General features: G+C 37.8%; 1 protein-coding gene across 4 annotated transcripts in view; it reads right to left on the bottom strand.

The window, feature by feature from the left end:
• Positions 1–22770, bottom strand: part of LOC122565799 (ras-related protein Rab-37) — a 150762-nt gene extending 127992 nt beyond the window's left edge. Inside the window, exons 1-2 of one of the 4 annotated variants that reach the window (XM_043722150.1) lie at positions 22329–22770; positions 6394–6508 (exon numbers count right to left, since the gene is read on the bottom strand). In XM_043722150.1, coding sequence (XP_043578085.1) covers positions 6394–6456 — 63 coding nt within the window. In that variant the 5' untranslated portion in view covers positions 6457–6508; positions 22329–22770. Of the gene's footprint in view, positions 1–6393; positions 6509–10744; positions 10791–14027; positions 14047–22328 lie in introns of those variants that run through there. The other 3 variants (XM_043722153.1, XM_043722152.1, XM_043722151.1) reach the window with 3 other exon arrangements.
• Positions 22771–25781: the final 3011 nt, after the last annotated feature.

Here is a 25781-nt window from a genome sequence, read left to right as displayed (position 1 = left end):
AGTATTATAGGAAGCTTTAGATATTTCGTATTACTTTTTCATATTATCCGCATTTTGTGCGATTTTGCACTTCCAAAATTCCTCCAACTGCAGGAAAATCCTAGGTCTATCGATGATTAGCTACTTATAAATGAACGAGCTCTGGTAAATAGTTGTTTGGAGATTTTCAACGTTTTATTTCGTACGTCAATTTGTATACGATTTTTTGAGCGACTTATTGTTAGTGTTTATTAACGTTAAATATTAATCTTTCTGTATAGACATTATACAGAGCCTTCTATACTGAAACTTTAAAATTCCTCTTTTCCTAGGAAAATGGACATTGAGTCAGTGAATCTCATTATTCATTAGAGAGAATAATTAGGAAGGTACTGCTGAGAAAAGCACAGCTGGGACCATCACTTTATCATATTTTATAACGAATAAAAAATGTTGCATTAATAGCAAGAGAAAAATTTACCCAATAATCAATTATCACGACGAAAGAATAAAACTTTCGTTTAATAAACTATCTTCTAGAAATTTATATAATAATTATCTATAAGATAATCCGCATATTCTATAAAGTGTTTTAAACGTTTTGACTTGAACGATGGGTATAACGTTTTAATTTTCAATGAAACAAAACGAGGAATATGAAAGCTCGAACGGATTAAAACAACTCTAAGGACAAAGCAGACTTTTGAATGTTAAAAATTTGATACCTGAGGATCGAGGAATTGTTACGACGAATAAAAGACGATTTAGAAGGAAGGAGAAATTACGCGGATTGCGTAAATAAACGTTAAAGAAATAAGTAGAGGGTGAAAAATGGCGAATGGAGCATTTATATTGAAACATGTTCGAGCTTAGTTTGCTCGTTCTTCGAAGAAACTCGGGAAGAAAGTGAACAACGTCTCTGAAAGATTCATACGCGACTTTCAAGCTCGTTCAGCGCGAAAGAGAGATTACATCGGATTTCTTCGACGCCTCTCCCTGGTAACCAGAACACTTCCATAAATCATACATGACTCTCGTCCTCCGCTATAGAAACGTATCGATTCTACCTTCAGAACATCGTGGTGAACGATAAAACAACACGTGTTTAGTTCCATTTTATAATCATTTGCAATTGTGAATACGAGATAACATAATTTCATCGTATAATAATATGCAATTGAGAATATTATTATTAGATAAATATTACTGGCAAGCTATATAATAGAGTACCTGATATTTAAAATTATGAATTTTTATTATTTTCAATAATTGTTATTATATACTATCATCAAGTGGATAGTAATGCTAAGCTATAGATATATAATAGTATGTTCAATACTGAAAATTGGTCAATTCTATTACAAATTACTATTATTCTCAATAATTATTAAAGCAAAAGAATAATAAAATGAAATTTTACATTAGAATTTTTTATTATTATTATATTCATCAACTTATATATCTCTATTTCTTACACTTCAGTTTCTACGCAACGCTACTATCTTTTACTTTTATAGTTTGTTTTATAATCATTAGAACGCTATTATTAACTTCAACCACTCGTTTATACGTGCTACAATTTTATTCGGTTCTTACGCAGCATTATTTCTATATACCATCAAGTATATGTTTAACTCGTAGTAATAGTAATATTTAGGAGTTATCATTATTTCTACTCGATACTACAATTTACGCTGTTTTATATTCTCTATGAACACTATATTATCGCTGCTCTTAGTTGCCACTGTTACGCGTTCTAACCGAAACTACTGGTTTTACACTAACATCAAACTTCACACTTGCGTGTTTAAACATTCCGATGCAAAAACGTTCGCATAGTTGCTATCAGTAAACCAGTTTGCTTAGTTATTGGTTATACGAACGTTCGTTAGTCGTCGATAAATCTCAATCGAATAGATATGATCGCACAGAGACGATTTCCCGAGAACTTGCTTACTTTGCGACAAGTTTTTCATTCGTCGTCCGTCGATCTGCTTGCGGAAAATTTAATTTCCGTGGCGTGGTCGGGGAACGAAACCTTGTCGGATACGTATCTCCAGGAATCGTCATTTCTCGACGATACATCTTGTTGTTTCCACAACCGTATTTCGAGGTTTTACTTATTAAAACGTCACAGTGTGTGGAACGAGATGCGATAGAATGAAATAAATCGGTACGGTGTTGGTTAACGCGGTAATTGGTCGAATGAACGTGCAATAAATAATATTGTTTCGATTAAATGGTCTCGTTTATTAACCCATCGCTTACGATATCGGAATTATCATTTCAATTCCATAAAGTTTTACCTTAATTTCAGCTTCTGCGTTAGCTTCGATGAATTATCGCTAAATATAAATTACAGGATAGCAGAAACTAGAGCGGGAATTTTAACAAATAAAAAATTCCATGTTCTTTACAGCGAATATTTATATCACAACTTTAGGATAATCGAATTTTAAGAAAAGGAAACTGTATGACATTGAAAAATTATTTTACTTGCTGTGCGTTAAAATTACTATGCCTATCTACTACTATTAATACTAGAAGCGCGAAAACCATGAAAATATCCAATTCCTAATTTCTCACGGAAATTCTACTATAACAGTGAAAAAGTCCTCAAAATGCGAGAACCAAAGGTTGTCTTCCTCCTTTTTCTCACTTTGATTTTCTCCACACCAAACTTTTATCCTTCGATTGCTCTATATAGTTCAAAAAAATGTCCAATTAGCCTGGTTGTAGCCGCAAGCAAATAAACCAGCACTTGAAACGTGCAAGTTCGTAGCAGAACGAAATCTTTTAGAAGAATATCGAACAGCACAGAAGCAAGTTTAGAGACAAGATTAAAATTGATTTTAATCAATTCATCGTCCCAAGGAGAGCGGTAGTGATCAATCACGCTGGAGGCTGCAATAATTTAATCCAATCGTGGCGCTTCCGTTCCTAAACGCTTGGCGCGTCACGATCCTACTCGGTTCTCCCTCGAGAATGCTAATTTCTCGCTTTATACAGCCTACCTAATCGGTAGCTGGCTTCTATCAGGAGCAACATGATAAATTCATGGGGCACGAACGTTGTGAGTCGTAGTTAGGGGTGGGACTACCCCTAAATCCCGACACGGCTCGACACAGGGCGGTCTGCTGGCCGAAAAGAAATGGAGGGCGAAGAATTACGAACTCGCCTGTCTGTGCTCGTATTTCTATGCCAAACCATGTGCTTCTGTTAACGAATTTTTATTAAGTTTGCGGCAAGTAAATAACCGATAGCTGTTCGCATTTTTAAACCGTTATGGCGCGTTTATTCTGTCATACTTTGCCTTTTCTTTTCTTTCTTTTTCTACGTGGCAAAAGTTATAAAATTCTTGTCCATAATTCAGCCGATACTTGCTCGATTCGAGCTAAACGATCGTTAGAATGTAGATAACGACTTCCTGCTTTGATTCTATTGCTTATCTGTAAGATACTTGGTCGAATTAAAATATACATTTTACGCTATGAAATATCATCGATGAATATACGCTGTGTTTTACGAAATAAAGTTAGCATTCGCGTTGAATGTTGAAATTACGTAATGTCAAAGGTATTGCACGTGCTAAAAATCATTTCGCGCGAAATACACTAGCGTTCAGTGACCTATGGACAGTTAGGTCGATGTAACAAAATATATGAGATAAACGTAGTATCTACGTGTACAAAAATGTATGAGATAAAAGTATTAGGTCGTCCGAAAAGTTTCTTTCGTTTTATAAGGAAATGACAGATGCGCAACATTTTCCGTTTTATATTATTTCGTCGAATTACGTATGATCAATTTTGTTCTGTCAAAACAAAGATCACAACGTTCGACGGATTATATTTCACGTTTGAATGAAGATGCGTCGTTGTAAAAGACGTGTCTGTAAAAGAAAGACACTTTTTGGACAATCTAATAGTATCTACATGTACAAAAATATATGAGATGAAAGTAACGTCTATATATACAGAAGTATATACTACATGTAAGTATTCGGTGATTTTGGTCGATTTATAGTAACAATGTGCAAATTTTAGCAAATTGTACAAATGGTAAATTAATAACTGAAAGCAACACTTGCTGCCTTTTTATGCAATCACCGGGATATAGATATGTATTGCCTACGCATTAAAAAACATAGAAATAATTTGTTTTAGCGTTTACTATATATAATGGTATATAAATTTGCCATTTAAATATCGCTAGTTGTATTAACATCAGGAATCTTTCTAGCTATATAGAATATAGTAATTCAAAAACTCAAAAATTTGAAGATGAAGGGTTCGCTAATTAACAAAGTAATTCTGTAAGGTGACAATTACGAACATCAGTTTTATTTTCACTTACTGACTTTCGAAAATGAATTTAATCGAATTACGATACAGATACTTTGTATTATACTAGTAGCAAATTATTGCAGTTTGATTTGACAGTGGTTTTCTAATCGAAATGTATCTTAACAAAAATAAACAAGTAGCTGAATACTTTTGAATGGTGGTATACAAGATATAAGTAACATGTATACATACACGAAGTATAGTATGCTTCACAATATTTAGCAAATGAAAGTGATTTTGTGTTCAGGTTCCAGCTTTTCCCTTATGTCGGTACAAATATGAATTTGCGTAAACATTCGCAGTCCGTTAACGCATTGTTGACAGTGTACTCTGAAAGGTATTTTATTACACTTTTGACAAATTTTTGCCGATACCTGCACTGCAACTATAAATATTAAAACGCCTACTCGTTCTATCTATTGAGAAACTCTAACAAATCTTACTTCATTTGGCATTTTACGTTATAAGACGCGAATAGTACAAATGAAACTACCGACTTACAATAAAATACTTAAAAGACAGGAACAGTGAAAAGTATACAACTTGTATTAAATAGCAGTTGACGTCCCAATTCTTCTGTACGCCGGTGTATGTCAAAATGTCTCTCGACCTCAACGTTAAAGATTAAAAACGCTGAGCCCGTTGATAACGCGTTAATAGCTTCATTATTGCAAAAATGCACATTTGAAATTCCATCCTACTATTTTCAAAACCTCGCTTCATCGTTAATCCCAACGAAAAATAATCTCGAAAACATTTTCCACCGCGATGTCTGCGAGGATGTTCCAATCCTCTTAAGAATCCAAAAGGAAGGAAAAAGGGGACGCAGTTCGTGTCATCGAAAAGCAAAAAGAGGAAAAAGAGCATGTTCCTTCCGTTCGGATGAAACCCTCGTTATCGCGCGGGGTATCCACGATCGAATCGATCGTCTGCTCGATCCAGAGAGGATCGATAGAGGCCTACGTACACGACTGTCGAGCGGAATACTTGCAGCACCGGTTTTCGCGTTGCTCAACGACGGCCCGGTTCCGCGGTGACGATAAACTCGCCCGCGGTAATTGGCTTACGAAATCATCCCGCGGGAAACGGGCTCGCGACACTTTGAAAAATCCTCCAGGAATTTGGTCGTCTCGTGATGGCAAGACATTACGCAGATTGTGTATTACCAAGGTGGATGATGGCTGAGGTGTACTTATAAGGAGCTGTCGAAGAGAAACTTTGATCCTTTTGAAGTTTGCTTTTTATAGGAGACGCGTGTCTGGGGATCAAGATGATCGAGGTGCAGTGGTATCTTTATTTTTCTGGCTTTCGTAATTTTTTATGACAGCTATTTGAAAAGTAACGATCCAAATTTTCGATAATATTAGGTCGTCTGAAAAGTTTCTTTCGTTTTATAAGGAAATAATGAATGCACAACGTTTTTCGTTTCATATTATTTTATCGAATCACGTACGATCCATTTTCTTCTATCAAGATAAAGATCACAACGTTCGACAGATTAGGTTTCATGTTTGTATAAAGATGCATCGTTGTAAAAGACGGGTCTATAAAAGAAAGACACTTTTCGGACAACCTAATATTTTAATCATACGTAATATCGATTATTTTATGTATGGCGGCCTTGTACAAATTAGAACCGCACCGCTACACGGCGGTCGTAATTTGTGTAACTATGTTAGCCATGCAACTATAGTGATTCTGATTAAACGTATACCGAGCAACGTCTTTCCTATTGTCCATAATTAACAAGATCCATCATGAGATTCCAGAATTGATCGAGTAGGTAAATATTCCTTTGTCTTTTTGTGTATGCACATCAGGCACCGCGTAAAATTGTATTATCTTTCTAAATTTACAAGAAATTTGTTTATTAAAACTCGTTAGTTTGAAATTAATGTTACAGGCAGCAGTAAGAATTTTCTTCATTTCTATAGATTTTTCGTGAAATAGTGTTGCAAGGCAAAGGAATTCTAAGTTGACATCCTTTCAAATTCCATTCTTAGGTTCCGTGAAACAGATATTAGTTCCAAGCTTTTAGTTGATAGGGAAAAATGTACGGTATACTCACGTTAAGAGACGCGGAGGCGGGGACGGTGACCATGGGAGGGACGTCACCACTGCCACCCCTCATTTTGCCCCTTTACACGGCCCAGCAGATTGTTCAACGACGTCACATCAGATCTCTGTTAAGAGAGAAAGCACCGTTAGTCAGTGAATGGGAGCAGATTTGTAAGCTCGTAATTCGATTCGAGGGAATTCGCGAGGGGCTGAATACTTGATAAACGAATACGCAACATCCCTTGTCGATTATGACATTCGCAAAGAGTTTCGCCATTTATGAGGGCAAATTATAGCAATATGGCTTCAGTATGGGGCGAGGTGACGAAGGGTTGTTTTGCTTACTGAAATAAGCTTTTTTAGGGCGAGGGTTCACTGTTTCAGTACGTAAAGCATAAAGGGATGAATTTTTCCTTTTATAGGTTTACTTAGACCTTAACTCTTTTAGCTAGGTGCAGAGGTTAAGGAATATTTTTAACATTAATTCAATGTTGAACATTTTGTTCTTTTTTTTTTGTATTTTATGCATTACATTTCGAACAATGCAAAGCAAGACAATAGGCTTATTATTTGTTCAAAAATACGCGGAGGGTAAGGAATATCTTTAACATTAACTCAACTTTTATTTTTAAATTTCGTATTTTACATTTTGAACGGTTCAAAAAGAAAATAGGCTTAATATTTTTGTTTTTTATTTTTGACATTAATTCCACGTTGAACATTTTCTTCTCTACGTTTCGTATTTTACATTTTACGTTTTACAAGAAGAAAATAGGTCTACTATTTTTTCAAAAATACTCTATTATCCGAATAGGTACTTTGTTATTTGAACGTTCTGTTATCCAAACAAAGTGTCCGTTAAGACGGCTACGGCCGGGTCGACTAAATCTGTCGACTAAAATTGATCAAGTAGACTAGTCGATGATCGACGGAACTAGTCGACCAAATGTTTGCGTTTATACAGAACGATTCACTACAATTTCTCATCAATCGACCGTTCAGCCGACCAGTTTGTTTGTAGCCGCCAATTGTATTCCAATGCTTTTTCTTCTTCCTATTATCTTGTGTATTATCGTATTATGATCATATCTTTTTATATTTACCAAAAGAAAAAGGTACGATAGAAGGTACAGGATTGTGCTAAAAATTTTTGAGAAAATCACGAATCTTGCGACTGGCTAAAATAATGTAGTCATCGAGATACGTGATAAATACCTAAAAATGCTAAAGAAATTAACTTTTGTTTGTACATTATTATTATGGCGAATATTATTATGATACTGACATTAGAACCATCAAACTCGTCAGACAAATTTCAAATTTCCTTTTCGTGCAATTATACTGTTACATACATATCATTATTTAGAAAATCACAGTTTTATAGATTTATTCATTTTAATTAATATCATTTGAAATATAAATATATATATTGATTTATATATAGAAGATTTGAGTACATGTTGCAGGCAGCTTCTAGTGTTAAATATATCAGTCATTTATAATTTAAGATCTCGAACGAAATAATAATATAATGCTGATTGAAATTTATCAGATTTTTCTAAATGTCTTAATCTTCGCAACAATGTAATATTCCTTCGTATACGTAATGTTAAGAAGTACTGTTTGTTTGTTAATGGTACGTGTTTTACAGTGAGCGTAGAATTGATACGAAACGATAAAGACGACAGAAACACTTGTAGAAATTAACGAGATCGTTCGGTAATACATTTACGTGGCAATTTGCAGTCGTCTGGAAGTCACGGTTGCGTAAACAGATCGGATTTAGCCGCGAGGGAGCCGAACAATCTTCAACGTGCGCGCCGTCACTTTTGCATAAATGAAACCACGTTAAGCGGATTGAAAAGCGCGGCATCGCGACGCGAGTTTCCTAAACGAAAGTTCGTTAGTTCGAGGAAAATACCAGGACGCGAATCTAGACGAGCAAACATCGTTAAAAATTGCGCGTCGGCTCGCAGAAACATGCTTCGTCAGCGGAAACATGCGATATTTTTACTACCAGGAGCGCGCTGAAACTGACGAAAGTTTAAACGAATTTCTCCATTGTTTCGCAAATTATAGATTCGATGGAGTATTGAAAAAATGGCAAAGAACTTCCTTAATTAATTCTTGTCTTACCTAATTATGTAATTGTAATGTAAGACGTAAGAAACTTCCAAAAATTTAGAATTACGCTCGTCTACCCAAATCAAAGTTTTCTTAATTTTCTTTTAGCGAAGATCTATCCCTTTCTTAAGTTTCAACGACAATAAATAAAGCTCCCTTAATAGATTCTTTCATTGCTTAATCATTCGACCGTGTTGCTCGCAAAGATCATAAGATTTTCAATTAAAATTAAAAGCAATTAGTAGAAAGAAAATTATAACTAAGAGACTTAATGCGTAATTAAAAATTAAAATTCGGCTGCAAAATATTCAAAGAAACGTTTGCGAAAAGTTGGAACTTCGCACGCAACGCTAGCATAATGGCACACTAATAATTCATAGAATGAAATTATGTATCTATATCCTTAAGCAGAATGAAGATAAATTCCCTGATATTAATTTTCATTAATAAACTAACAAGCAACGTTCGCGAACGATCCGATTTGGATAAAACTTTGTAGGTTTAAAGAACAGCCAATGATAGTAGATACATATTTTTTTAACTGCGAAAACTCAAGTTTAAAGGGATAAAATCAGCCTCCAAAGTCCGATTCCTTTTATCCCTTTTCTTATATCCCTTAAGAGGCAACTTAAAAATGGTTACAGATGGAAGAAAATGTTGTTAAGAAAAATTGAATGCCCTCTAACATGTTAGAAGGAAATGCTCTTCAACGAAGAATTTAAAAAAATGCGTAAAAATGTTGCTCCATCGGTCATTCTCATTCGAAAAAACGACTGTACATAAAATAAAATCGATCGTTACATCCAAATCGGAGCCGGATCGTTCACGATTTTGTTAGTCCAACGATCCTCGTTATCTCAGTCGCGACAGAAATTTGAAAAACGGATTTACAAGTTTGCAAAACAGACGCGAATTACGAAAATTGTTCATTAAGCTAACGACTATTAACATAGTTTAACTTCATTTCATTGAGTTGGTTAAAATTGGGCCGGTTTCTTTGGCCGGATGCCTGCGTCACGTCGTCGCCATTATCCCGGGCCAATTTGCACACTCGCATCTCCCCATCGGTAAATACAATCGTGGGAAAATTATCCAGTTAATTTTTGTAATTGACGTCTCCGTGCAATTACCTTGAAAGGACTAGGTAATATCATTTGCAAAAAGATACCAAACCTGTTTAACTCATAGTATGGAATATGCGCAAGTACTACACGACTCTTCGAATAATTCTTCGCTTAAACTGCAAAATTAAAGAACGAAGAATAATTCGAAGGAAGAGTCGAGGAGCTTACATTGTAATTTCTATAGTTTATTTGATCAAATTAAGCGTTGCTAAATATTCGGAGATCTTTTGTTTGTCTTTATTAACCCTTTCTCCAGGTGAAGGTTATAATAGCAATTTTATTTAATCTACGTGCATGTAGCGTAGTTACCTATATATTAACCTCCGCGTGACCCTACTCTTTAACCTTTTGCTTTATGACATTTTCCACAAGTACCTACATAAGTAGTACGTAGGCACTTTAATATTGTGTGAAATAAAACATCGAGATATTACACGCGATTTGTATCCAACAATCTACGATCTCGTAATTTGGAGATAAAGTCAGGATTAAAATTGAAGTCTGATAAAAGTAGAACCCGCTCAACCTTGTCACGCTCAATCCATAATCCTTATTTTGAGTATTTAGGGCGATGTTTACGAGTACGAAGCAAGTACTTTAGTACGATTTATCCAAGAAAGAAAACAATCTGTCAAGGTCAAAAGGAGTAGGTCTTTCAAAAACAATTGGTAAATTGACAAAGTTTTGTGAAAACTAGAGGAAGCAATATTTTGTCATTTTTGAAGAGTACGAAGGAACGAATTAGCAGCTGCAGCAAGAAATAAAAGATCAACTTTGATAACATGGGATTGATGGACAGCACCCTGAATTTTAATTTTCGTTCCTCTGTAAAGAATAGATTTAACTTGCGTTCTTCTACTATAGTCTTCATACGAAACAACGACAGAATATCTCCATCTTTTTCTCTCCCACGAACTCACAGCCAATACATACTCGACACTACCGTGCCCAGTGCCCTGTACACTACCGTCGTATCTACTATCTTCCATCCTCGTCCTCATCACGTTCATAATATCTTCATTCTCATGTTCCATACGTTCCACTCAAAGTTCCAGTCTCTGTCAAACAATCTGCCACCCATATCGACTATCTTTCTCTCAATGATACTCTTACCTATCCAGTAGCATATAACTCTCTTTTCTTCGTTCCACTAGTCGCTCTTTGTATGCTCCATCTCCCTTTATTTCATACTAGACAGTCTCTTTTTTCCTTCAATTCACGTTCTCTGTTCCATTCAAACGTTAGTCGCTCCCTTTCTTTGTCGCTCTAACATGCTACTTGTAAGACTATCCTCGTCTAATCGTCTCTCCTTGTTCAATATATACATCGCTCCTCCTCCGACAGGCTTGCGTGCACAGTTTTTTTCTCCGCTTTCGTCGTTCCCTCACAGTATCGTATATCGCTATCTCTATCTTTCTTCTTCTTCTTCCACATTGTATACCTGTCCCTCTTTGGTTCCGCCGAACAACTCTGTTTCCCCTATCTCTGTCGTTCTTGACTGGCGTCACGCACATTTTTTTGCAGCCTCGGCGCTCTCCCGCTCCTTCTGTCTTCTATCTTTATCTGTCCTCCGACGCTTCCACGTACGTTTATCCTTCTCTCGCTCTCCCGCTCCGAATATCTTCTATCTTTATCCGTCCTCTAATGCTTCTGTGTTTGTCCTTTTCTCGCTCTCCCGCTCCGAATATCTTCTATCTTCGTTTCTTGTTCCTTCTATACATATGTCTATCCTTGTCTCACTTTCTGCAATAAGTCTTCCCCTTTTTCTTACGTATTCCCTCTTCGTTCGACGAATCGATTCAGCGATGTTGGTGCTTGTTTAATGGATTCGTTCTCTGTCTGGGTTTGTCTTTGTCGGCTTCACGAGCCAGTGCACACGAGGATAGAGGAGAAACGGGTTCCGTTGGCGGTCTCTGTCGCACGCTCGCTGCCTGGCCCACCCACCGCAATAAGTTCCACCCGCCCACGTTACCTCTCACGCACTTCTGCCGCGCGATCATCCGTTGCGAATTGGAAAGCAGGCGCGTCGCTTATCTCGCTCCGGCATCTCCCTCCGCGCGCAGCGACGGCAGTGCAAGAGAGAAACGTTGCGTCTCCGCTCTCGAGTTTTCGTTTCTTTATAGTTGGGATACAAGGAGGAGGAAGAAGCTAGCGGGCGAGTTTTCATTCTGCAGGAAAATTGGACGACGCGATGCAATCTACGACGAGCATAGATGTGTAAATTATTAAGGGACGAGCAATAGTTTATCGTAATTAAACCGCGGAGTTTTACGTGTTTCTGGATAATTTGAAGATAAAAATGTGCAACATGCACATAATGTGTCATGTACAGAGTGTAATGTTTGCTATGGTATTTGGTAGAACGCAGTTCTGTCTAGGCCCGGTTTTTGAAATTGCATTCATTAAAATATGAACGTTATGAATATTCGCACTTTAATCGCGTTATAAATATAATATGTCAATTTCTTTAAATTGCACAGTTTTGTTACGGCTAAATTGTTAAAAATACAGATATCGATAATGTAAATTGATTGAAAAGAATCGGAAATGAAATGCTGCGGCCAAGATGCATAATTACATCGTCATTAGCGTGAAATTTCACAATTTAAACGATCTTTCTGCGTTAAAACACAGCACTGCGTTTGATACGTCGTATTCACTTGCGTTCGCCAATTATTCACCGCGTAATTGATAGATCCGTTTATATTACAGGTTGGCCGACAAATTAATTACTAGACATCCATATGAGCGATGGGAAATGTCATTTTCAAATTCATTACAAATGATTAATCCTCATACATTCCCGTATAATATTTCATCCTCTTGAAGTACTTTTGGGACTCGAGCAATTTCTGGAAAACGATCTTCTTCTCGATAACATTCCGTTATTGCTATTACGTATTTAATAACCAGCATATCGATACATATCGTCATCGTTTAAAACGTAGTTTATCACATTATCACGTAACACAAAAGAATCAACAGTTTCAAAGAAGCAAATAACTAGACTGTGGATTCTTATGCAAATCCATATTTGTTAGAAAATATATGAAAATATGAAAAAAAAACAGACACGATAGAAAATTGTTTTACCATCCAAGTGTTATAAAAAACATTATACTTATCTTGGATATGTTATATAGCTTTTCACATTATGCGCATTTTGTGTGATGTTGCGCTTTGAAACTTCCTGGAAAAACGCGTAGTCTACAAATGAACCTTCAAAGACGCCAGGTTTCTCCTCAGTCCCGATCTCCGCCATTGGAGACGAAAAGGATTTCGGAGTTGCTATTCTTTAGGACGTTTTTCAATAAGAAGGAGGATCCATTTGCAAGAGAAACTCCTTTGGTGTCCTTGAACTCTCCGCTTAGTGTACTTCCTCGGTCGTTGTTTCCTCGTCTTCCACCGCCAGTCAAGCGAATCGTACTCATGGTCGGAAGCTTTATTGTGATCCGCAAGCGAACAAAGACTGCACTCATCGGCCGTCCGTGAACCTTGACGAACGATGACGTTGACGTTCGTCTAGCCACCATTCCAATTAAATTAAGACAAGCTTCTGTTTCGTATTCGAGACAGGCAGCTCTGATACGATGTTCTTGTCTATTTTCCATTTCTTCGACAAATTTTTCATCAACGAACGAACGAAGGGTTGAAGTACACACAGTCTGTTTTTGTTTTGATCGCAGCCTCTAAGAGCGAGAAGCGAGTTGTAGCTCGTATGATCAGGATGATTGTAGTTTTGGATCCTTTGTTTACGTAAATTTAATAATAAGTTTCTGGGATAAATTTCTAGAAGAACCGAAAATAAAGAACAAATTAAAACTACAAGTTTCTACATCCACAACCCTAATCACGGAACTGATCGATATCCATTGAAACAGACGATACAATTCGTGTTTCACGCTCGCATAATTCGGAAGCTGATTCAAGCTTGAATAATTGATAAAGACACAACAGAATATTGAAGAAGTTGAACTTCGATAAAGTTTGAAAAAGTTGAACAAACCTACGACATTTCGAAAAATACGCTGCCACGTTGAATTATAAAGATCGGTTAGAAGAACGTAAACCTAACCGTATGAAACCTAATACAAATCTAAATGCAGGTGTACGTATATAATTCTCAAGCGCGGTAAATTTCTAAGAGAAGCAAAGCTAAAGAAACAAAACCTGACAAACTAAAACACGCAATTTCACAATTTTATAAAACCCGTGTCCGAACGTACACAATTTACAGATACGCAACAAATTCCTCGCTATCTATGGCACGTTAAGATCTAATAAATATCTGCTTATTTATTTAAATCTATTCAATTAATAAGTCAGAACCTACGTCAGGCTTAAATAAAGAAACAATTTCAGAAACGATAAACTCTAAAATTTCACTGAAACTTACCATGTCCGTGTGGCGAAACCAATCAGCAAACAACGAAGATTAATCAAACGAGACGAAAGACACGCTCTTCCACTCGACAAATTTTTCCCTAAATCGAGCGTTTCTCCATGACCATGGTTTCTACACGATTTCACGAATGTTGGGTTGGCGAAATCATGGCGATCCGTTCGATAACGTGACGCTGCCCTAATGAGAGAGGCGCACGGTCGGATCGGATAAAGGGCATCGGGGTTCGTGGATCGTCCGTGGATCCCAGAGGCACGACCGCACGCCATAAAAGCGCTCTCTATATTTAGCCACGGTTCCCCATATGTTCCCCACCTACGTGGTCGGCACCGCGAACCACGCTCGCACGTGTTTTACGACTCTGCACGCCGGTGATCCCGAGCACCCGCCACGATTCGCGTTCCTCGCCCGGTTCCAACCCTCTGCGACCCTTTTGCCACTCGAGCACTATCGCTCCATTTCCTCTCAAAGCGATACCATGTTAATTCGTTGTTTACCATGCTGATGATTCTCCGTTTTTCAATCGGTCAGTTGTTTTCCTTCGATATCGATAGCTTGCGGCACCGATATAGTACGTCCACTTTTAGCGTTTTCGAGGAAAACAATTTTAAAAATTCGATTATACTTCGTAGTTGAGTAAATACTGTTTGCGTCCGATATTTATTTTTAGCGATGCTGTTATAAAATTGGTTATAAATTGAACCTTTTAAGGAACACAAGATGACAAAGATGGATCATGGTTCTTGAAGATATCTCTAAATATACCAGTTATTTTTGACAAATTTGTGAAGTAGATATAAACGTGACTTTTACACAGCATAAGCAAGCGGTCGAGAATTATTCGCTGCGTGTAAAAGCTTAAATTTCACTGAGAGATATTTGTGCAGGAAGCACAGCAACGTTTTGGAGACCTTTTTTTTTTAGAAAGAAGGAATTTTTGTTTGAACCGCATCTTTGTTACATATCGTACGAACGAAAACTGAATCTGTCAAGCCTATTTCATCATTTTTATTATTTCATTATTGCAACAAAATCCTTCATAGTTTATTCGACTTTTAATTCTCCCTGACAATGTATTTTATACACTAAACGCAAATTCAATATAAAATTCAGTTCAAGATAGAAGAGAACGTTATCTGACATTTCCTGCACGTACAATCCCTTATGTGCTAATCTAAAAATAATAAACTCTAATGCCAATTCTGGTTCCACAAGCATCCGTCAAAAGATTCATCGGAGAAAAATTCTCAAAGTAAAGCGTCTTCCTTCGTCGTGCCTCGGATCTTTCGGATCGCGTGCAAATGCGTGCAGCTGAGACCATAAATTCGCATGTCTCGCCGCAAAATAAGCAAAGACACGACGAAGCTTCGGCCGTCATTAATCGCTCTCGATCGAAAGCTCAAGGAGCAGCGGTTGGCGCAGCGTGAATAATCGCGTTAACGACTCGACACGTTGATTGACACGGTCCATTAATCGCGGCCGAGCAAACATTATACCGTTGCAACGATTTATTAATTCAACGATCAATCGATCGTCAAATGGACACCCGGACTGTTTAATAAAGATCGATCTTTTAATCGGCGCGAATCCTCGTTGCGATTCGAACTTTCGTCATTCATCGTTCCGCCCAAACGTTTCAATCTTACCTCTCTTTCGGTTCTTTTGCTTCGTTCGTTTTATTTATTCTGCTACATGCATCGCGTCGTGCATGGTCGAACGATTTAATGCTAAAGCAGATGCATATCGAGATCGAGATAGGAATCGAAATTCGTATTACGCGTATATGCCAACGTCGAGAAATATTCAGACACTTGCATCTCTTCGACAGAATGGAATTTAATTACAAATTTTAAGGACAGACAGATTTGCGATTGTACAAGCTGAATGAGAATGTTGATCGGAAAGCATATGGCCTTGTTTTCCAGTAACAGATTGTTTTGTGTTGCAACTGTTGTTTATCTACCTCCGGAAAAATTGCTCCAAGTGACCAGGTGCAGTTTCGATAAAAGCGCGAATGCATCGCGTCATAAATTGTCCAACTTACACGGATTTGTCAGCAACTTTGACCGTCGCGTTAACGAAGAGTTTCAACGCTGTCGACTGACGTTTTATAAACAGGAGACTCTAGACGCCCTCATAACTAATAATCGAATGGTTTTAGGTCCGGAGGACGAGCTGGTGAGGAAACAAGGCCAACAGGATCTTTCCATTTGCCATCGTTTGAAACGGTTGATCTAAGTGACGTCCAACAGCACAAAATAGACTGCACCTCAAAAACAAGGTCATATCGGACATATGTTTACAGGTATGAACTTTGCTTCTTATTTTAGTGTGCTGAATCAGCCGTACTTTACACATGTTCTGACTCACCCTGTATAATAAGTACCTCCTTATATGTATGTGATAATTAGCGCTGTTATATGTGCAGCAAGTTTCACAAATAAATTTCACGTTACAATATTCTACTATATATACGGTGGCTCGCGAAACTATTCGAACTTTGCTATTAGAAACTTTCTATCTGTATAATACACAGATCGTTTCGAAATCTCATTAGCTCCATTACGAGACACGACTATCGCGATTTTCGATGATAAAATCTCAGACGAATGTGAAAATATAGGAGTTACAAGATATTTATTGGAACATACACATCGCAGCAATCAGCAAAGTATTTGATCATCCGTTATATAAATAACCCACGATATTCAATGAGACTATCCTGAGCATTAATTGTACGTTTAAGACTACTGTTCACGCTGTATACTAATTTTTCCATTAAGAGTACGCTTGCAATAAATAGCTTGTCATTGGACTTGTAGCGGAACATGAGTCAACAGAAGATTCAAATCGGTAGAGACTCGTATTGTTGTGCCTTGGAATGGCAACGTTGTTTTGGTTTGCTAGGTTCAAAGATAAACAATCTCCGGACAAAACATTATCGTCGTTATTTGTAATCGTCAACCGGACTTGCATTTAAACTTTTTAAAATGCCACAGATCGATACAAATAGACGAACGTGCTCTCTAGGACAGTCATTGTAGCGAATGTTTATAGCGAGTCAGACATTGGAATAGCAAAGTAGCCGAGTTGAACAGTAGCATTGAGGCATACGCTATCTCTGTACTTGTACTTACATTGATTTTAATATACACTGACAATTTTACAATTTTATCACTCGTCTCTTTAATAAACCAATCTGAAACTGTTTAATTTTTTGAACTGCAAGTCACACGAAGAAGATTCTCCTTCTAGCGACATGAAGATCATCAAAGTTATCTTGAAACTGTAGGTGATGCTGTAACGATCGGTTGATTGCAAATGGTAAGGGATATAGAGAAATGAATGAAACGGAGAATAGACGTTTTATGGGGAATTTGCAGTTGTTATCGAGTGATCGATAAAATTAACGACATTGAGAAGTCGCGTGCGACGACGCCCGAGACTGTTTAATTTTTTAAATTGCAAGTCACACGAAGAATATTCTCCTTCTAGCGACATGAAGATCATCAAAGTTATCTTGAAACTGTAGGTGATGCTGTAACGATCGGTTGATTGCAAATGGTAACGGATATAGAGAAACGAGTGAAACGGAGAATAGACGTTTTATGGGGAATTTGCAGTTGTTATCGAGTGATCGATAAAATTAACGACATTGAGAAGTCGCGTGCGACGACGCCCGAGACTGTTTAATTTTTTAAATTGCAAGTCACACGAAGAAGATTCTCCTTCTAGCGACATGAAGATCATCAAAGTTATCTTGAAACTGTAGGTGATGCTGTAACGATCGGTTGATTGCAAATGGTAACGGATATAGAGAAACGAGTGAAACGGAGAATAGACGTTTTATGGGGAATTTGCAGTTGTTATCGAGTGATCGATAAAATTAACGACATTGAGAAGTGGCGTGCGACGACGCCGTGACGCCGCGCGCCGAGACGGTGCTGTATCGAGAAGCCACTTTCGCTATTGTTGCCGTGGAAACGTCGCGTACACGAGTCCCTGATATGTGATCCTGACTTTCTTCTAATCACTTGATCGCATTTCTAATCACAGCATTCGAATCGATAGTTTTTTAATTCACAAAGTGTACGGAAGTTTCCATTCGATGTTGTTTCCTAGTTTCTGACTTCTTATTTTCCATTTACTTATTTTCCAGTGTGAAAAATTGTCAGTAAATTTCGGTTCGTTGTTAAATATGGCAATTACACGTGATTGTTTTAAAATTCGTCGTTGAGTATAAATTGTCAATAAAATAGAACGTTTCTAGTTTGAATATGAAAGGAGAATTTTTATAATTTCGATTAATCTTAATCGATGTTCAGCTCTTAGTAATAAATGTATTTGTTAAGACGTTTAGGTTTATTTTAAACATTTACTATTATTTTAAACATGTGCGAAGATTTTTACCATATATCTAAAATTTTCGTCGATTGAAAAATTCGAAATCAGTCGTTGAGCAACGTTAGGAACTTTGATTAAGGTAGTTCAAATTTTGATATTGAAATTTTATTTTATTTCCTGCTTGCAGTTTCAATAAGTTTATATATCATAAGTTTATGGTTAAGACTGATAGAAATAATTCATAGAAACCTAATTAGGTTAGTGTACATTATATAGAACTGTACAATCCTCTGAAATAAAAAGGAGCGTTAACAAGCGTCCGTTAAATCGGCTTAATTAAAGCCGGAATTACTTAACATTTAATAAATATCAAACGATAGAAGGTGAAGCAGCAATCACGCGACGTGAAACATGTGAAAAGCGGGATGTAAGCAGAGATAAAAGCGATATACGTCACGTTTCTCTAGGTTATGATTAAAAATAACATCCGGATGCGTCGTTTGCCGGAACAATGGCAAAGATGATAATATCGTTAACGATAATAACGCGGGAACACGCGAACAAAATAAACATCGTGTCCGATTCGGACTTTATCTTGTATTTAAAACTAATATTTTCCTCTGTTAACTACGATGCGAACGATTTTATGATTCATTGTATACTTTATTAATGTAGTAACACATATTTTTAATAGCAATTGAATTAATAAAGGAATCAAGATGGGAATGATGTATATTATGAATCGTTAAAATAATCGTCTCTAGAACATTTCAATATTTGTATAATCATCCAACTTGCAGTTGTACATTTTTTAAACAGAGATTAATATTTGTACAAGTTGTTCTAAATCACATGTTTCTTGATACTTTCAATATTTTTCCTCGATTTTTTAATTGTGCAATTTTCACAGCAGAAACCATCACGATACATGAAACTGTATATAAAACTAAAACTATAACTGAAAACTTCAATGATATTCCTAATTCTAAGTTTCCATTAAAAAAGCATCAATGAAACTATCCAAGTATTATCCAATTTATTAAAAAATAAATAAATAAACAAATAAAGCACAAATGTGTAAACTCGATACGGAAGGAAGTTCGAAACTCGATTTATCAATCAGATGATTATCAGTTATCACGCACGATAATTTTAGATATTTTTACGATCGGCGCGATAATCGCAAACGTAGAAATCGGCAGCATGTTAACGCGTTACGTTTAATTTCTGAACCAGTCGTAATTACACGCAGTAACCGGTATACCAGTTTCGTCGCGGTTATTTTCTCCACGCGTTTCTGCAATTGTTGTCCCTGACGGACGTTTCTCTGCATCATGGAACTGGGTCAAAAACGTAATTCGCGATCTCTTATGCAAAGGTGAACGACATTTCCAATGTAACCGACTTATTGCGACATTCAAGTCCTCTTTTGTGATAAATAGCCACAATTTCTCCAACGATTTAATCTTTCACGATCAAGTATTTATTTGCCTAAAGGAGGGAAAATTGCAATCGATTGCCAGACTGCGGATTTTTACGTTTATGACAGATCTTAAGGCGCCAACGTTTACGAAATGAACGCGTTACGATCGATATAGAACATATCCAAAGTAAAGTGGTCGTTAGAATATTTACCAGAAGAAACAACGTTGGTTACGTTTCTTTCTAACATTTACAATCAAATGTCATCCTGGTTACTTTGGAAAACTTGGTAAATGCTTTTGGCAATTTTGATACAACTCAAAATCCTTGCAAAGCCTTACAGCTTTCTGTATAATTATTTTCAATTTTATTTCACATCGTAATAATTGCATATGTCATTAATTTGCATCATATTTACGTTCATATACGTATTTCTTAAAGATACGAATTTGCATAAACGTCCACAGTCTCTCGATTACAGCTTTTCGAATTGAAAGATATAAAACAATATTTGCTTGCGTTTGTTCTTTCTGTTCTTCCGTTCGGTTGGAATAAAACACTTGATACGCTCAATTCAGATCTCAAAAGAGGGAAAATTAGATTATTTTGAAAAGCGTCGTAGAAACAAATGTTCAGCCGTTTCTCGTCTAAATTGCACCGCATAATACAGGATTATTCACTGGCCGATCGAACGATATGTGACTTATTGCTCGTCCCTAGGAAATAGACACGCTAATACGTAAATGAACGAGCGTAGGCTACGAGCGAGTAGCATAATATCTCGCGGTTCTCATCGTTGATTTTAGAGAAAATTGATAGGAAAGTTTGTTTCCAGTTGAGCCGTGGCGTCGCGTTGGTTATTTAGTAGATAGGAATGCACAGGCCACGACTTTGAAACGACGGTTCGATATCGATTAAATGCCACGCCGAAAGGTTAGACCGACCTCCATCTTGAAACTCCGGATGCGACTTAACTTCTAATATCAAGGTCAGGTTTCGATGACTATTTGCATGAAAAATTCACGACTTAGTATAGAGTCGAGATTCGACATTTTTGGTTGCGAATCGATTCCAAGAACGTTGGAAATCTTAACGTTAAAGTCGATGATCTAACGCAATTTCTAGAAACATACAAATCTTACTTCGATTTATTTAACGAAATTCTATCGACTATGTTTAACTACGTTTTCGAAGTAATTAAATCGCGATTAACTTTAATGCGAATTGTTCTTTGTTTAGGGAACAAGTAAAAATCGTGATATTTTGAAAAAGTTAGTGTAATGTATATGCGGGTTGAAGTTCTGAATGATTTACAAGTAGAAACCTGTCAGCCAGTTTCTAGAGAGAAATATCGATTAAATCCAGGGGAAAGAAGGTAGAAGAAATAAAGCGAATAGGAGGACAAAAGAGGAAAAATATAGGCACGTAACAATACTTGAACTTCTGAATACACCACCGAAGCATTCGGCTTGATAAAAGTTTTTCCTACCAACTTGTACCGCGACGTGAACTTTCAATCCACTCGATCTCACCTTCAACAACTTAACCCTGCTGCGGTGTCTGAATCTTTTATGTTTCAATCTCGCTTTAGTTTCAAGGACTAGTCAGGTTTTAAAACCACCATCAACAATTGAAACGAAAAATCGCGCCTATCAATAACGATAATAACATTTGAAACCAATCTGAGATATATAGAAATCACAACATATTTATTGCAAATGTATATTTAATAAAAGAAAATTGGTATACAACGTATAACGATTGATCGTATTAAGATCTATCATTACACTGGATAATTGACTACTGAAATAGTTTTCTGATCTATCCAGTACACAGGTATACAGGTTGTACTCTTGTAATTTCTATATACTACATCTCCAGAGTTACTTCAAACTTTACCGATGTCTTATTAGCTAACCAAATCTTCTTATCAAACTTTATCATAGTACTGGTGTTAGTACTAACGTTGCAGTGCCAATGAAATTTTAATTCTACTCGGTGCATTGATAGAAAGTATCGGCAAGTGTTCGAATACCTTCATTAACCTGTGTAAATCCGAAGAAAGCGGCAGGGTTAAAATACCTGGCATTACCCACATTCCAACAAAACCAAAGGGAAACCTCGAAAAGAGGAGAAAAAATTCATTTAATTCTATTTTCATCCACGTCGGCGCCCCAAGCACCCTCCACCCTTCGAAAGATTGAACCAGGCAGCGCCCGAGGCGTCGACCGCTGACCCACATACCGAACCAGCCTCAAAAACATCAACATTCATCCCCGTTTGCATCACTTTCCTCCAATCCACTCGCCGATTCACGCGATTGTAATTTGACAAAAATCCACATCTGCCCCCCCACCACCGCCCCATCGAATCCACGTTGTACCCCCGTTCGAAAGCATAGCAACGCGCATCCCCGAACGATCATCGTTGCAGTCTGTCGAACCCCATGCGCCAAACCCCGTGCGCGGGTGTGTGTCTCGGCTCGCAGGTGGTTCATCCTGTTCATGGTGTATCCGCAGCGTTTCTCACCTTGGCGACGACCCCCTTAGTCCGTTTGGTGCGCTATCGATCACACGCTCCACCCACGAAAACCCCTGCAAGCGGCGTGGAGAGCGGCGTCGTAACGCGTACAGCCTCCAAGTCTCTGCTCCTCTGCTTGCGATAGGTCGCGGTCTCGGTCGTCACGTGACGCACAGGGTGCACCGACTGACACGGTTCCTTTCACAGTGTCCTCGACGTCGCTATCGTTCACAACCGGACGTATCTGCCGACGATTCGTGGGTTCAGTGTTATCGGACGATCGTTGCTCCAGCAGAACTTTTGAAAGACAGAGACGGACAGACAGACAGAGAGCAAAAGGAAAAGCCGAAATACACGAATGATACGCGTTTGGCTCGCGACCGGGGAAAAGTCTGACGCGGTCTCGCCCGGTGTGCACGGAAAGCGTGTATCGGAAGGAAAGGAGGGCGCACGCAAGCGCAACCGGCCGTCGTCCTAACCTCCACTCGATAAAACGTCCTCGGTTCTGTCGGTTTCTCGTTACGTCAGCGTACGTGTTGCGTCAGCGGGGACGCGTGCGCGCACGTGGTGGCTCACCATGGGCATAACCATCGGGTACGCTGGTTTTGCGTGCACGCACAAAGCTGTTTGCTAGTATTTCGAACAGAAGAGGGATGGAAGATGGTGTGTTGGGGATGAGGGCGGCGAAGGAAAGGGGTGGTCGACGGTGGTGCCGGGAATCTGTGGTGCGTTCGGCCGGTCTATGGGAGATGGAACGGTCGCGCTGCGTGCACCTCTCTCGCGGGGGTGGAAGGGGCTGTTCGTACGATCTGCTTTCGTTTTCGTTCGGAATTTTCGCGAGCTGTGGCTGTGTTCGCTTCGACGTATCCCTTCGACCAACTTTCTCTGCCTCCCTTTCTCTCTGTTCCAAGGAACAGTGAGAACAACGGTGAATTTAGGCAATTTGGTAGTTTGTTGATCGGTGACGAGTCAAGGTGATCGTTGCGTTTCGAATTGTCCACATTGGATTTTGTGATTGGTTACGGTGGCCCGGCTTTGTGAATCGAGTTTGGCGGTTTGATAATGGCGTGAGTGAACTGCTGTTTGGCAGCCTGGCAGGATCGAAGGGTGGAATGGGGTTAGTGGAAGGGTGCCAGAGACGTGGCAACGATTTTACGAAAGGATCGTTCGTCATGCGATAGAAATTGTGTTCTAATCTTATCTTAAGATAAAAAAGTGCCTTTGTATCTTAATTTGTTAGTTCTTTCTTTCTTGTATTTGTGGATAGTCGTTGGAGAATCGTACAAGTGACGTGGATAATAGTAAGCGAATTTGTACAGATGTTATCGTTATAGAAATCTCGTAAGAATGGCCGATGAACAATTTTACATTGTGCCAGGAGGTTAAACAAACGATTTAATACGCAATTATTTAATATGTCTGCTACGTCGGCGAAACGTCTCGTCCGCACAATCGATTAAACCTTTCGTTTGGCGTCAGAATTCCTAACAACCACGAAATACACGTAACGGCAAGTCGGCGAAGGTTGCCAGGAAAGGTTGAAACAATCGATGAATGGTGCTACGCATTTCACTGTCTATGTTCGAACAAACTTTCAATATTCGTAATAATAAAAATATAAAAAGCTGAAAGTAAAATTCGAGGAATTGATTAGAAAATAGTGTGATTGAATTTGATAGATTTTTGAAAGGATTCAGATGATTTAATGAGAAATTGATCGGAAGAATGAAAATTGAAACTTCGAACATCAGCATCGAGAAAGTTACTTGTAAAATAGCGTGATTTAAACTGCCGCATTCGAAATGGTATTTCTGAAAAAGACGATTTAGATGGTTATGTGCTGATTAAGAATGGATTCAAAGAGTTAGACGTAGATGTAATAGAAGTGGATAATTCATCGTAAAACGATTATACATTATTCAAATGTAGTTTGCTTCATAAAGGACGGGAAATGATCCAGTGAAAGGGAAAGAGCCTAAATATGCAACGCGGACAAGCCACCCTCGGTTGAAAGAGAGTCCGCTGTATGTCGGTCGAACTTGCGCAGAATGTTCGAGAATTTTATGAATGAAAGCTCGCGCTAACGATTGACCAAACTCCGGATTCTGATTCAGAAAATTACCACATAATTTATTCCCTGGCATTTATTCCAAGCCCACTTTGAGAATTAACGATTCTTTTTCTTAATCGTATTCTTTACTCTCGTTTTCACTTCCCTTTACTTTTATCACTTTTATTTGGAAATTAGTTAGCTGAAAAGTAGATACGTATTTGAAAATTGTTAGATATCAATGTAGGAAACTGTTTATTTAACAGTGGACCTATCAAATCCGTCAGAATGACGGATTTCGAATTTTCTTTTCTCGCAGCTGGAACATACAGTTGTTTTTGCCAAAATTAATATTGCCTTTAATTTAGACACAGACATAAGTAAATGGATTTATTTATTTAATTAATATCATTTGAATGACACTGATTGATGTATACAACATCTAAGTCGATAGTCTTAGTGTTGAATTTTATCTTTTACACGAAACCAGTTCTAATTGTTAATGATTTACTCGTAGAGAAGGGTTGAGCATAGTTAACAATAAATATCTTGAGATATTTGAAAATCGAAAAAGTTCTCTGACAAAATGAAAAAGCTACAAATGTTTTGAATACGATTACAAGAGAAAGATTCTTCTATCTATCGTCTAAACAAATCGTCATCGTAACCTTCCAGGAAATATAAATCGTATCAACAGATTTACACGTAAATGTTTGGTGTACTCGATTGTACAAGCGCAAAGTTTCAATCGAAGAAGCTCCAAAACACACGATTAATTGGTAAGGATGTTAAAAAGCTGAAGAAACTACGAGGATTCTCTGCCTACGATACCGGGTGGTTGAAATGTCACGCAAACTGTATTGAAACGACCATTAGGATACGGATTGCGTGACTTTTCGACCACCCAGTGTGTGAAACACACCCCGAGGACCAAGAGGGTTGTACCACGTGTTTGCGATCGATCGTCGTGGCTGATATGGAAATGACGATCGAATCCATACGAGAGAAGTTTCTACGAACGGATACCGGAAATGGGGGGAAGAGCGCCGTTTGAGACGACGGAAGTACGCTCGGCGTGCTGGAGATTGCTTTCGGCGATTGCACGACCAAGTTTTATGCAGATAGACTGCTGAAAGACTTTGGGATGAATTGTAAGCGAAGAGAAATTGCGTTTACTTATGAGTTGTTTTATCAGCGTATGTTATGATGGCGGTATAAGTGTGATGGAACACACATACGTGAAAGGATTATTCGTGATATGAGCTGGGAGGGTTTGAGGATTATAACATATTTAAATGATGAAACGTTATATTATTAAATAATAGTTATTTATTTAAAAATTAGTTAAGATAATATAATCTCGTGTGGAATGATTTTGAGTTTCAGGTGATGATGAAAAGAGTAATGATTGA

The sequence above is a fragment of the Bombus pyrosoma genome, linkage group LG3 (genome assembly GCF_014825855.1).
Source record: "Bombus pyrosoma isolate SC7728 linkage group LG3, ASM1482585v1, whole genome shotgun sequence".
Taxonomy (NCBI): domain Eukaryota; kingdom Metazoa; phylum Arthropoda; class Insecta; order Hymenoptera; family Apidae; genus Bombus; species Bombus pyrosoma.
The sequence above is the reverse complement of the archived record's forward strand: the minus strand, read 5'-3'. Positions and strand labels throughout refer to the sequence as shown.